Source organism: Psammomys obesus, unplaced genomic scaffold, assembly GCF_907164565.1.
Source record: "Psammomys obesus unplaced genomic scaffold, mPsaObe1.curated_primary_1811, whole genome shotgun sequence".
In the NCBI taxonomy this organism is placed as follows: domain Eukaryota; kingdom Metazoa; phylum Chordata; class Mammalia; order Rodentia; family Muridae; genus Psammomys; species Psammomys obesus.
The window spans coordinates 4,381,418-4,395,234 of NW_026590405.1; the positions used below are offsets into that span (position 1 = coordinate 4,381,418).

The 13,817-nt window shown below is 54.7% G+C and overlaps 1 protein-coding gene across 5 annotated transcripts in view; it reads left to right on the forward strand.

The window, feature by feature from the left end:
* Mdga1 (MAM domain containing glycosylphosphatidylinositol anchor 1) overlaps positions 1 to 13,817 on the forward strand; it is a 55,143-nt gene that overhangs the window by 23,114 nt on the left and 18,212 nt on the right. For all 5 annotated transcript variants that reach the window (XM_055607156.1, XM_055607157.1, XM_055607159.1 and 2 more), the window contains exons 2-6: positions 4,587 to 4,726; positions 9,578 to 9,752; positions 10,781 to 10,977; positions 11,692 to 11,824; positions 12,037 to 12,306. In XM_055607156.1, the coding sequence (XP_055463131.1) occupies positions 4,587 to 4,726; positions 9,578 to 9,752; positions 10,781 to 10,977; positions 11,692 to 11,824; positions 12,037 to 12,306 (915 nt within the window). The remainder of the gene's footprint in view (positions 1 to 4,586; positions 4,727 to 9,577; positions 9,753 to 10,780; positions 10,978 to 11,691; positions 11,825 to 12,036; positions 12,307 to 13,817) is intronic.

Sequence of the window (13,817 nt, forward strand, 5' to 3'; positions counted from 1 at the left end):
AACTCTGTAATGAAAACCCAAACAAAAACAATAAAAAACAAAATATCACCACCACCAAACAAACAAACAAACCTGAGTTCTGGGGATTAAACTCAAAGTATATACTCAGCCATACCCACCTTCCCTTTGAGACAGGATCAGCTGAGGACTGAACCCAGGGCCTTGCACTAGCTGGGCAAGCCCTCTGCCACTGACTAAATCCCCAACCCGAGACAGGATCTCACACAGCTCCAGATGCCCTCAAACTCACGAAGCTGAGAATGATCTTGAAGTGATCCTCCTGCTTCAGCCTCCTAAATACTGAGATTACGGACGTGTGCCATCGTGCCTGGTTTTATGCGGTGCCTGGGCTCAAATGCTGGGTTCCATGCATGCTAAGCAAGCCCCCTACAAAGTGAGCTATGGCCTGAGCCCTCCTCATCAAAGGCCTTTGAATAACTTCGTGCCCTCAAGATCCCTTCACCTCTTACCATAGCTGGGGCTCGAGCTTCTTACTCGTGAGCCTTTTGGGGGCGGGGCATGTCGTATCCAAACTATAACGAAATAGATACCTGGACATGTGGACCTCACCGCCATTGAACGGGCACTCAGATCGAGGTGTCTTCTATCTCACCTCCCCAGCAAATCCTGGTATTCCTTTCCCCATTAATAATACCCTGTCTCCCTAAGGGAGCCTCCCAAGCCTCCGTCACTACAAGGTTAGCTTTCACAGCTCTCAATTTTGAACAAATAAAGTCATGCGTAATAGACACTTTGGTGTCTGGGGTCTATCAAATCGTGCCTGAGAGGATCAGCGCGGCTATAGTGCATTCCCTTCATCTGGCTGATGATGTGCTGTGTAAAAGACACCGGCGTGGGCTGAGGAGATGGCTTAGGACGCGTGCTCTGCCAGCCTGATGACTTGAGTTGGATCCTGAGAACCAATGTAAAATGTGGGTACAATAATGAGAGGGCCTAATGCCAGTGTCCCCTTACCCCTGGGACAAGGGAAGCAGAGACGGTGGCACTGCCACGCCAGCAAGCCTGCAGGACATAGCTGACAGAGCCTGCCTTTTGTCTCGTTTTGTTTTTGTCTTGAGACAGACTCTCACTGTGTAGCCCTGGCTGGCATAGAACTTGCTCTGTAGACTGGGCTGCCCTCGAACCCACAAAGCTCTGCCTGGCTCTGCCTCCCCATTGCTGTATACAAGCACATGTCACCACGCTGGGTTCACCTTCACTGGTCTTGACAGGCACGTGAGTTGATGCCGGGCTTTAGTTATCAGAAGAAAAGGCAAAGGCACTCGAAAGAGATTCTTTTTTAAAGGCATATTTGTAATTATGTGCATGTGTGTTTAAGGGGCAGATGTGTGCGCTCGGATGTGGGAACTGGACTCGGGTCCTCTGCAAGAGCATTACCTGCTCTTAACCACTGAGACATCCCTTCAGCCCCTTGGGAGATTCTTGGACTTGTCGTGGGGTTGCCACGAGCGTTCACTTCTGTCGCATCCATCCCTGAGAAAAGTGCTATGTTATCACGGGGCACACGCATGCCAGCATTCATAAGTGTGGCTCAGGCCTCCTCCAGTGTCCTCCGCCATGTTAGAGTCAGGTCTTAACAGCTCACGTCAGCAGAGGGAGGTGGGAAACCTTAATGATGTCATCCATGATGGCTGCTCCCTGCCCACCTCCAGTGAGGAAGCTACAGGCGCTTGCCTGTGTCTGCCGTCCAGGTCCCTGCACCCTGGTCCAGGCTCACTGTGCCCCGAGCGTGTGCAGCTTTGTAGCTCTTTTCCATCATTCCTTATCAGCCACCAACGCTTCCATCATTACAACACCGCCTTGCTGTGGGCAAGCCACAGCGTCCAAGATTATAGCTTATCTTCCATTGAAGCCTGTTCAACTGATGTCTTTCTTGTCAAGAGGCAGCCTGGGCCTCCCGCAGATATCCATACAGCCTCCTGGCCTTATCAGCAACCCGCATGCATGACATCTCTTGGTAGCTTGTTGCCTGATGAGGTTTCCTGGGGACCTGGGCCAAAGATGCCTATCTCTTCTGCGGATGGTAACGCGAGTGCATTTTTATGGCATGGTGACAGCGACAGGCCGGGTCCCTGCAGTGTGGTGTGCGCGTTTCATACAGGTACCGTGCACCGGTTACAAAGCTGAAGAGACCTCAGAGGTCATCAACCCATCTTCCTCCCACACGTGGGGAAACGGGCTCAGAGAGGTGAATCCCATTGTCCAAAGACACACAGCTTCTCTGTTAGCCACTCAACCAAGGTTCACTGCCCTGTGACAGCCATGCAGTCGGCATGGTCGCCTGGAGACTGTCTGTGGACGGCTGCCTCATGAGGCATGGCCAGAGTCATGCTCAGCAGCCGTACCACAAATTTTTCCAGCCTGGGGTCGATGGCATGTGTCTATAATCCCAACACTTTGAAGGCTTGGAGAAACCCCATTTCAGACAATTTCCTGACCTGCTGGCTGGTTGCCTTCTGGGACACAACTGGTTAGATCTTATTGGTCCCGTTAGTGTTGGTGGTGGGAGCTCCTTTGAACTTTTTATTCATCATGTTGGCGCCCCGACCGTGTAAGCTCCAGGAGTTGGCTGCATCCCCATTTCAGAGACAGGTAAAGTGAGGCCCAGACATCACTACTGTTCTTCTTGGGTGGCATGTGATGGGGGACTCGGCTCCAGCCACCAGAATGGGTCTTTGTGTTTTGACGTCTGAGGCAAACGAAGCTCTTCTGCCCTTAGTAACCTCTCTGCGGGGCATCCTTGTGAAATCGCTCCTCAACATGGGGCCTTGTGCACGGTCCGAGATGAGGCCTAAGGACCACCATCCTGAACCTGAGGACAGGTCTGATGTGTGGACAGTCTGGATGCCTACAGGATTCTGGAAGGCCTCTGCAGAGGGAATGCTCCCCCTCCCTGCCTTGTGTCTGTATCCCCTAATCTGTCCTCTCGGTGTGAAGCTGGGGCCTTCCCTCCTCCTGAGTCCAGGCACTGGTGGGTGGGGGCGGTTTGTGTTAGGAGGAGGAGGGAAGTAAGCTCTAGTCAGCACCACCCCTTCCCTGCCCTGCAGTTCTCCCGCTTCCCTCTAGCCTCCAATAAAGCCTTGGCTTACACCTTTGGATCCCAGGCGGAAGGGAGCCACAGTCTTTTGAGGGCTCCCAGCCTCTCATTAAAACCCGGTCCCGTGGAGGAGAAGCTACCCGCAGCTTGGGGACAACATAAACAAATGCTCTGGCGCTAGGGGAGGGGGGAGGGGGCGCTGTGAATTGCCTGCTCTGGAAGCCGAGGCCGCGGTGGCTGGGGAGAGAGCTGGCTTAGTGGAGAAAGCGCTGGCTTTACGCGCGCGAAACCCTTGTAAATACCCGGTGGGCGTGCCAGCCTGCCCTGAATCCCAGCGCCTGCTGAAGGCGGCGGAGACGGATTCCCCGGAACGAGCAGGCTAGCTAGTTAGCTGTCTGAGAAAGATCCGGGCTCGCTCCACCCTGGCTGCGTGGGTGAAGTGGCGAGCGACCGAGGAAGACTCCGAACATGGACTTCAGGCTTCCGCGGACACGTGCACACACGTCCACACACGTACTCACGCATACTCACAACGCCCACACACCACACACGCACAAATGCAGAATAAAACGGAAAGCAGAGGCCGAGAGGGTAGAGACGGGCGGGAGTGGCGTGTGGGCGCGGGATTTGCTAGGTACGGGGTCTCAAGGGGAACTGAGGTGGGGTTGAAGAAGGCCGGCCTCGACTGTCCCCAGGGGGAGCCCGAGAGCCCGAACAGGCAGGGCCATCCCTGAGAGAGAGAGACAGAGAGAGAGAGAGAGAGAGGAGAGAGTATTCTGGGGAATGGGTCACCTGAGCGCTGTGAAGGGGGGGTTAGGCACAGAGCTGGGTGTAGCCCCAAGAGCACCCAAGACTTGGAGCTCCCAAGACAGTGCTCTGGGTAGCAGAGCAGCGGCTACCCAGTGTCCTTGAACGTGGGGGTCACAACCTGTGACCTCTGGCCTCAATTAGCTAATTAAAAGGGACAAATTAATAGTAGGATTCTGGGAGGGGGGGGGGCCTTGATGTGGCCACATTAGGGAGAGGGACAGAGATCCAGTGAAACCCCGATGTCCATCTTTAGGGGCCCTGAAATAAGACCACAGTTTAAATAGAGGCCCAAGGAGGTGCACACTGACTCCCCGCCCGCCGTCGACCCTTCACTGTCTGGGCGTGGGGCTCTTCCTGTAAAGTGGTCCATGAAACCTCTTCCCGGAGAATCTCTTCCGGCTGGTCCTTTTCCCTTCTCCCACGGGATTCCTGGGAGGGAATTCTTCCTTTCTGCCATGCCTGTTACAGCAGAGTATGTGGACCCTCGCCCCAACACACACATTGTATTTGTCACTGAAGAGCACACAGGGGACCCATCTTCCCAAAATCCTGAGGTCTCCTGACTCGGGCCTGGGCTCTGAGAAGAGCTGATCCTGGCCAGGTGGGGGTGAAGTCTGGGGAGTCCGGCTGGCTTCTCCCCATATGCACTCCCTAGAGGCAGCCCTAGTCCCTGGGCTCCGGGAGCCCTCCCTAACCCTCCTCTGTCATCTCTCTGCAGCTCCGGCCCAGGCACAGATTGTGCACGCAGGGCAGGCCTGTGTGGTGAAGGAGGACAACATCAGCGAGCGAGTCTACACCATCCGGGAGAGCGACACCCTGGTGCTGCAGTGCCTGGTCACGGGGCACCCTCGGCCCCAGGTAAGCCGGGCCTTGCTGGGCACCTGTCCTGCCCAAGCTCCACCGCCTGGCATCAGAGTCTAACGGCAAGCAGGAGCTCGGGGACTGCACTCATAAGGCAAGCAGCATGAAGGGACAGCAAAGACTGGGGACAGATGACTAGCCTGGAAATTAACCCTTTAGGGGAAGTGCTAGATTCGAAGACATTGAGAGCTGAGAGGGAAAAAAAAATGGAATGCCAGCTGTTCCTTTCCACTTCATCCCTCATCCTGTGGAGCAGACACATCTTTACGTACACCCTCAAGAAATGCTGGAGGGCAGACCGAATGCCATGGAGGCCCCTTGGCCAGTGTCTCTCTCCCTTTCACTCTCTCTCTCTCTCTTTCTTTCTCTCTGGCTCCTCCAAAGGCCCCACTTTACTTATCCTATGAGAAAGTGAGGCCCAGGGAGGCTGGGCAAACTCCCAAGGTCCCACAGCACTTAAGAAAGCGGAAGGAGAGTTTGAATCCAGAAGCCCTACCCTCTGTAGCTTGGCACACTGCCCTCCTCTTTGGGTCAGGAGCCGCACGGATGGGAAAGGCAACACTTCAGGCTTTCGGCAGGCCGGAGCAAACTCTGGAGGTTCAAAGACACAAGGCAATTAGAAGGGGACAGAAGACAAGTATCTGGAAATGCCAGATGAGTTTTGTCATAGATCAAGTGCTCAGGTTCTGGCGGGGGTGGGGGGGGGAGGAGGAGGCAGGTGGGGAGGACGGCTGGAAGAACTAACTGCCTGGCGAGCTGCCGTGACCTTTAATACTTGAATAGCAGCAACAAAGGTGGCAATTGGACTCTAGGAAGGGCATTGAAATACAGAATCCTTTTTTTTTAACCCCCCTGATAGTTTGGGGGACGGAGACAGCTTTCCCAGCTTTGTCTCTGAGATGAACAGATGTACAAGGAAGGCCCTAAAGATTCTTTCCACCTATAGCCTCCATCACGGCACGGCTCGCCTCGAGCTCAAAGGCTGGTTTGGCGCTGACGACATGGCAGCTGCATTCCTGTGGGTCTTTATGTCACGTGTGATGATTGCAGTGGGGATGTGGCTGGTGAGGCTAGTGAGCGGGCTGCCAGGCTCCCCTGGCCATCTGGGCATGCGTCCCATATTGTGACCACTGGAGGCCCCGGCTGGGTGAGGCAAGGCCTCAGACTTCCCACACAGCCGAGGATAACTTCTGACCTTCCTGCTTGCGCTTGCGTAGTGCTGGCATTACAGACGAGAGCTACCCACCCCGGGTTTGGCGGGGGATGGAACCCAGGCATGCTGGGCAAGTAGCCTCTGTCTTCCTGCTGCAGCAGTGGCTTCGCCGCTCGCCCTGCCAGACAAGCCCGCATGCTTGGCTCTGCCTGGTCTCATCTGCCTGGCTCTGCTGGCCAGACGCTGGCTTTCTGTGTCTTGTATGGGTCTCCTCTTCATTGCCCTCTAACTCAGGTCTTCAGTCCTGTCCCTAGTCCACTACGGTAGATTGAAACTGATCTCCCAGGCTCTCTGCTTGTCCCCTCCCTCCACGCCATTGGAATGAATACCCCAACCCAGCTCCGTTGCCTCACTACCCACACTTAGCAACAGCCAGTGGCTCCTCATGGTTTACCAGCTTTGTTAAGCCCCTGGGGTGCAGCTGGAGACTTTCTGTATCCCGGTTCCACTTGCTTCCACACATCCATGTCCCAGCTGTAAGGGGCTTCCCGTCATTCCCCAGGATGCTGTTTATTCCGATTCTGTCACTGTGGTGTCCTCTCCCCAGGCGCCCCTTTCCTTCATTGAGCCAGCCACTGGGGCACCTGTCCATCGGGGGAGCACGGGGTGGGCCTCAAGGTCCATGCCCAGGTCAGGACGAAGGACTGAGTGGACGCAGAGTCATCAGCCCATGGGCGTGCGAGGGTCTGAGACACACAGGAAATCTACACAGAAAAGCAAGTTCCTCAAGCAAACCAGGGACTTGAGGACAAGGTGGTGGAAAGCTAGAAAGCTGAAAGCGATGGAAGGCTACGGGTGTCACTCAGCAGATGGCTCAGCCGCCTGCCACTGCCACGTGTAAAGCTCCGCAGTCCATCCCCTAGCACTGCAAAATAAGGGGTGGTGGTGCACACCTGTAATCCCAGATGGGGTCAGGAGAGTCTGGTGTTCAAAGTCATCCTCAGGTATATATCAAGTCCAAGGCCAGCCTGGGCTGTAGGAGACCCTGTTTCAAAAACAAAAGTGATGGGTGCTAGGCTTATGTAGGGGACTGTGGGGGAGATGCAGAACAGAAGGACGGTCACAGACTTTGGGTGGTCTGCCTTTCTGACTCGCAGGCGCTGCTCTCTTTAGGCCCACCCGGAAACATTCTTTAAATCTATGGGTGAGAAAGACATCTATTCAGCCAGGTGGTGGTGACGCACGCCTTTAATCCCAACAGTCAGGGAGGGCAGAGGCAGGTGCATCTCTGTGAGTTTGAGGCCAGCCTGGTCTCACTACAAAGTGAGTTCCAGGACAGCCCAGGCTACACAGAGAAACCCTGTCTCAAGAAAGCTGAGAGAGAGAGAGAGAGAGAGAGAGAGAGAGAGACTGTATGCCCTCTGTGCCTTTCAGAGGAATAATTACCCCTGTAGCTGAGTATTGGCACACAAAGGCTCCCCTGAGAACAAGGAGAGAGTGAAAAGCCACCTTTCCCTGGAGTATGGGAGAAACAGAGGAAAGCCACGGTCCCTTGCCGGACAGAAGAAGAGAGCTTCTGTTGTGAAGATGGTTTCAAAGCTGTCAGGTGTTGTCTATGATAAAGCTAGTGGGAGACAATGCCTGTGGCCCAGCTGTGTGACTTCCCAGACTGGTGGGATGTTAAGCCACCTGGGAGCAAATGAATGGAAAGGGTTTAAGGATTCCCCACCCCCGCCCACCATCCCCCAATCCCAGGCTGCCAGCAGCTTCACACACCTCAGGAGGAAGAGCATGCACACACACAGGGCAGGGAGGGGCTGAGGCCCATGGGAGTCCGTGTTTCCATTGCTGTAACAAAACGCCTAAGAAAGTAAACTTTTATCTCAGGGCTCATTGGTCTCCCAAAACATGCCCCTACCATAACAAACTTCCAACTAGTTCCCACTTCCCAGTTCCCACAATCTCCGGTGCTGTCAGATCTGAACCCATCAATAACCCACCTCCCCAAAGCCCACTGGCTAGCCACAGAGCCTTGAACCCACGAACCTCCCGGGGACGCTGCACGTGCGAACCACAGCAGGGCTACAGGTCGGTCCAGGACTCAGAGCTGAAATGGACACACAACAATAGCCTCTGCCTGTGAAGGGGACCGGAAGTCTGTTCCCAGAGGCGCAGCAGTGTACCAACACCTTTGAGAAAGTAGAACCTCGATCGAAGTCTTGATGGGTTCGATAGGCGAAAAGGCAAACAGAAACCATAGAAATAAAAACAGTACACTCTTTTTTTAATGCCCTTAATACCCCAGAGATAGCTAAAGAGAAAATTAGTAAATTAGGTGATAGAGCTAGGAACATCAACCACGAGTCTGGAGAAGCTGTAGAAATTATGAGAGAGAGAGAGAGAGGTTCGGGGCTGTTAGCTCAGAGTGCCTGCCAGTCGTGAAGCCCCGGGCATCACCCTGGCATTGCATTAAACGGCTAATGCTGTCGTCATTTGATACCAGGCACTGTAGAAGTGGAGGCAGAAGAACACGAGTTCGGGGTCACCTGTCAGCTACATAGCACTTGAAAACAACCCGGGGAGGGGAAAGCAGGAGAAGAGCCATCTATGACTCTGGGACCAGTGGGCCGAATTCCCTCGTCTGGCCTCCAAAGGAAGCATGCACGTGCCACACAGACATAGATGAGGCGAAAATGAAGCAGAACAGCAACCACCACAACAAAAAAACCCAAACCCAGGTTTTGAATAGTACGTTAAAGTCCGCATAGACAGATTAAGGCAAAGCCGTAGAGCATGAACGTTTACCAAGGGCGCTATTAATAATAGAAATCGTTGAGTGACTAATGCGGCCGAGGCACCACACTTAAGTGCTTCCCTCCCCGAGCCTCATAGCTTGCAAGGCAGGTGTGATGCTGTATTAGTTATTGCTGACTGGCAAATACCTCAGAACGCAGGGGCTTGAGTCCCGGAACACTTGCAGCCCGCTGGCTCTGACGCAGGCTCCCTCAGGAGGCTGCCGTTGGCTGTCAGTCATCTGAGGGTGATGGCGCTGAAGATCCCTCTTCAGAGGGAAGTGGCCGTGGGTAGCCCGAGGCTGTTGCTTCTCCTGGGCTCCCCTCCACAGGGCTGCTTAGAGCAGGAGGGCCGGCTTTCTCCCGATCAGGAACACGATGGAAGTCGGTTTCCTACCCTATCCCAGTCTCCCTACCCTAGCGGCTCCCCTGCTGAAGTCTAGCGGCTGCACAGACCCTCTGTAGAACTACAGGCTGGGCCTGCAGAAGGGAGTGAAGCCCAGAAGGCCATCTTTGAGACTGGCGTCCAGGAGCGCTCTTTTCCGGCCTGGAGTGTGAGACAGGGCCGGGTGGCCTGTGAGGTCACACAAACACACACGTTTATTCAGTGAGCAGTCTTCCCATCACCAAGTATATACCTGTCCAATCCCCCCTTAACCCTAGCCCACTTGGGAAAAAACAGGCAGGAGAGGCTAGCCCAAGTCTGCCCTGCATGTCTGAACAGACCCACAGCTCTGCCTAGGCTCCTAACTTAGGGCCTCCTCCCTCTGCCCTCACCTGCTTGGGCGAGGCCCGGGTCCACCCTCTTCCTGGACCCTGGAGAGCATGGGCCAGGCTAGGGACGCCTGGCGGGGCTGGAGCGGGGGTGGGGTGGCCTCAGTGCGGTGACTTGCCCGCCACCAGGTGCGGTGGACCAAGACGGCCGGCAGCGCGTCCGACAAGTTCCAGGAGACGTCGGTGTTCAACGAGACGCTGCGCATCGAGCGCATCGCCCGCACCCAGGGCGGCCGCTACTACTGCAAGGCGGAGAACGGAGTGGGCGTGCCGGCCATCAAGTCCATCCGCGTGGACGTGCAGTGTGAGTGGAGGCCCCGCGAGGTACTGACGCCCCACCCCCACCCCTCGCCGGTCCGTGCCCCTGCAGGAAAGTGCTCCCAAAAGTAGGACGAAGATGCGGAGGACATGTCGAATTATGTTTCCTCCACAGATGGGGAAAAGCGAGGTACCAGAGTCCTGTTCCCTGCGTAGACTAGGCCTAAGCCTCCTGTGTGAGTTAAGGGTACAGGATTCAGGACGGCTCTGGGGTTCTCTTCCCCTCTAACCTGTGGAACTGTAGACCCCCGAGTCGAAGCCCTGGCTGTGCCCTGGGCTCTCTGAGGAAAGTTTAAATTTTTGTTTATTTATGTAGTGGGGTGGAGGTGTCCCAGGAAAACTTGAAGGAGATGTGTTCTCCTTCCACCTCCCGGGGCTTGGGGACCACACTCCCGCCATCCAGCTTGGTGGGAGGCTGAGCCATCTCTCAATTCTGCCGACCCCTGGGCTCTGCTTCCAGAAAGTGCTTATGTGAGTGACAGGGACAGTGGCCTGGCACCAACGATGCCCTTAAGATACCCGTTCAACAATTGCTCACATTTGCACGCGTGCGTAAGCCCCACCGAGTTGTAGCGTGTTTTCAAGGAGCTAGGCCAGGGCGGGTCCAGCCTATGGCCAGAGGCCACGAAGGCTGTAAGGCGGCCTGGCACACGAGAGTAAACTCAGTTAAGACATTATGAGATTCCTTTTTTTTTTTTTTTTTTTTTTAAATTCGGTTTTGCAGCTCTCAGATCCGAACTTTCTAGATGAAAGCATCGTGTCCCATTGTCAAAATGTTGGACATGCCTGCTCGGTGATTTCTTTATACCTCTTCCGGCCAGCAATGGCCCAGAGACAGTCACCACCAGGAGGGTTTTAGGCATCAATGTTAAAAAGAAATTCCAAGTTAAGCAGGGGCTCGGTTAGCAGTCTGATTGGTTAATGAGGAAACTGAGGCCCAGAAAGAAAAGAAACCTAGGCAGGCCCCATAAGGAGTCCTCAGCCGATGATGACTCGGGGCGGGTGTCCTTGCAGACTTGGACGAGCCTGTGCTGACAGTGCACCAGACGGTGAGCGACGTCCGTGGCAACTTCTACCAGGAGAAGACCGTGTTCCTGCGATGCACCGTCAGCTCCAACCCCCCCGCCCGCTTTATATGGAAGCGGGGCTCCGACACCCTGTCCCACAGCCAGGACAATGGGGTTGACATCTACGAGCCTCTCTACACCCAGGTCAGGAGGGGCACCCACAAGCGAACTGGGGGTGCTGAGGCCTAGCCACCTAGATGCCCGCAGAGTGGCCTGACTTCAGCGATTCAGTGCCCGGGTGGGAAGCAACCTGTTCTAGAGTTCACGCAGCCGGCCGTAAAAAGTCAGAGCGCAGAGGTCAGAGGTCAGATTCCCAGATAGGGGAGTCCCAAAGGGGACGTGTTCCCCGAGTATGGCTGGATAGGGAAAACAAACAAACAAAAAAAAGCAAACAAAACAAAAACATCGGAAGGACAAGCAAACCATCTATGCCTGCCTCTGTGGCCGAGATGGGGGACCCCTGAGCAGCTGCTATAGAAGTTGGGGTGGAAAGGCCCCTCTCAGTCCAAGGAGGTGGTGACAGAGCCATTCTGCCACAGAGGGCTTTCGGAAGGGACTGTCAGCCCCTTATGTGGCCTGTGGGCCAGTCCCATGTTGTGTGGGCTACAAGCCACAATGGCATCCCCTTTCCACTCCTTCCCTTCCCAAAAGGGGAGACTGAGGCCTAACCCTGGACAGGGTGCACCAGGGCAGCCCCTGCCTTAGAGAAGCCAGTGGAAGCACAGTTCGGAGCTTGGGAAGAAGAGACCCAGAATGGGAATTGCCTGTTGTCTGTGGGGCCTGGGGTAGATGAATGAATGTAGGAGACCCCAGGAGACCCAAGCAGGCCCCTCACTCCAGCGGTCCACTTCCACCCAGGGGGAGACGAAGGTCTTGAAGCTGAAGAACCTGCGGCCCCAAGACTATGCCAGCTACACCTGCCAGGTATCCGTGCGAAATGTGTGCGGCATCCCGGACAAGGCCATCACCTTCCGGCTCACCAACACCACAGGTTCGGGCACCTCCCCGACCACACCCACGCGGACCCACCCCACACGCCCAGCTCCTCCTCCCCGACATCCATTCCTGGGTTTCCCTCATCCCTGCCAGAGCTTCCCTGACGGCCCCTGCCCCCCACCCGCAGACCCTGATTTCCCTGTTCCCGCCCCTCCCTCTCCTTTAGCCCTGAAAGTCTCCTGAGACCTCACCTCCTTGTCCCCTTAGCACCGCCAGCCTTGAAGCTGTCCGTGAACGAAACCCTGGTGGTGAACCCTGGCGAGAACGTGACGGTGCGGTGCCTGCTGACGGGTGGCGACCCCCTCCCCCAGCTGCACTGGTCCCACGGGCCCGGCCCACTGCCCCTGGGGGCTCTGGCTCAAGGGGGCACCCTCAGCATCCCGTCAGTGCAGGCCCGGGACTCTGGCTACTACAACTGCACAGCCACCAACAACGTGGGCAACCCGGCCAAGAAGACCGTCAACCTGCTGGTGCGATGTAGGTGACCCCAAGGGGTTGGCGGGAAGTAGTGCGGCAAACAGGGGCTCTGTCCCTCAGGGACGGCAGCTGAACTGGGAGGGGGAACCGTCTGTTTGCCGCAGAGGGTAGGGTGTGTCAGGGAGCCCCCGTCCAGGCCGTCTGGTTTCCCTGCAAATCCAGCAGTCTACCATCAGGGGGCAGAAGAACTGCAATTTGCAATTCATAAGAAGAAGGGTTAGTATTGATGGTAAATGAGGGCTGCCAAAAAAAAAAACCTAAATGTGGGTACTGCAGACCTCAAGGGAAATTTCCTGGCTTGCTTCCTAGCTGCAGATTGATCAAATTTAAATGACAATAACAGGCATTTCTATGGACCGCATATACACTTTTTATTATTTTTTTGAAACAGGGCCTCACTATGTAGCTCTAGCTGGCCTGAAATTCATTCTACAGACCAGGCTTTCCGCCAACCCACACAGAATCCACCTGCTTCTGCCCCCACAAGTGCTGGGATTAAAGGTGTTTTGTGTATGTGTAAATCTTTAGCAGCAGAGAGTGTCAATGAATCTGAAGATGACTAAGTGTTACACAGTATCGAACTTGGGAAAGATCTAAAGAAGGGCGGACGTTTTCTGTACTAACCTCCACCTTGAATGCTTTCTTTAGCGGCATCTCTTAATCTGGCCTTGTTTGTTTCTTTTTTTGTTTTTGTTTTACTCTGTTTTTTGTTTGTTTTGCTTGTGCAGTGTTAGGTGGTGGGTTTTTTGTTTGTTTGTTTTGTTTTGTTTCAGACCCAAACTTTCAGGTCATGATGATGCCGGCCTGTCATCCCAGCACTTGGTGGGGCAAAAAGGTCAGGAGTCAAGGTCAAGGTCATTCTTGGCTACATAGCAAGTCCAAGGCTAGTCTGGATCCAGTCTCCAAAAACATAAACGTGGGCCAGAGAGGTGGCTCAGCAGTTAGTAGGCCTTGCTGCTCTTGCAGAGGACCTGAGTTCAGTGCCAAGCACTCACACAGTGGCTCGGAACCACCTGTGATTCCAGTTCCAAGAGATAGGACCCTCTTCTGGCCTCCGTGGGCACAGTGCACACAGGCAGTCCACACGCACACACATAGGCAAACACCCATTCACTCCTGCCCCAGTCCCCGAGACAGGGTTTCTCTGTGTAGTCCTGGCTGTCCTGGAACTCCCTTTGTAGACCAGGCTGGCCTCGAACTCACAGAGATCCACCTGCCTCTGCCTCCCAAGCGCTGAGATTAAAGGCGTCCACCACCACTGCCCAGCTTAAAAGTGGGATTTTTTAAAAAATTTATTTATTTTTATGTACATTGGTCTTTTGACTGGATGTACATCTGTGAAGGTGTCATATCCCCTGGAATAGGAGTTACAGACAGTTGTGAGCTGCCATGTGGGTGCTGAGAATTGAACCTGGGTCCTCTGGAAAAGCAGTCAGTACTCTTAACCACTAAGCCATCTCTCAAGCCCGGGTTGTTTGTTTGTTTGTTTGTTTGTTTGTTTGTTTTAAACA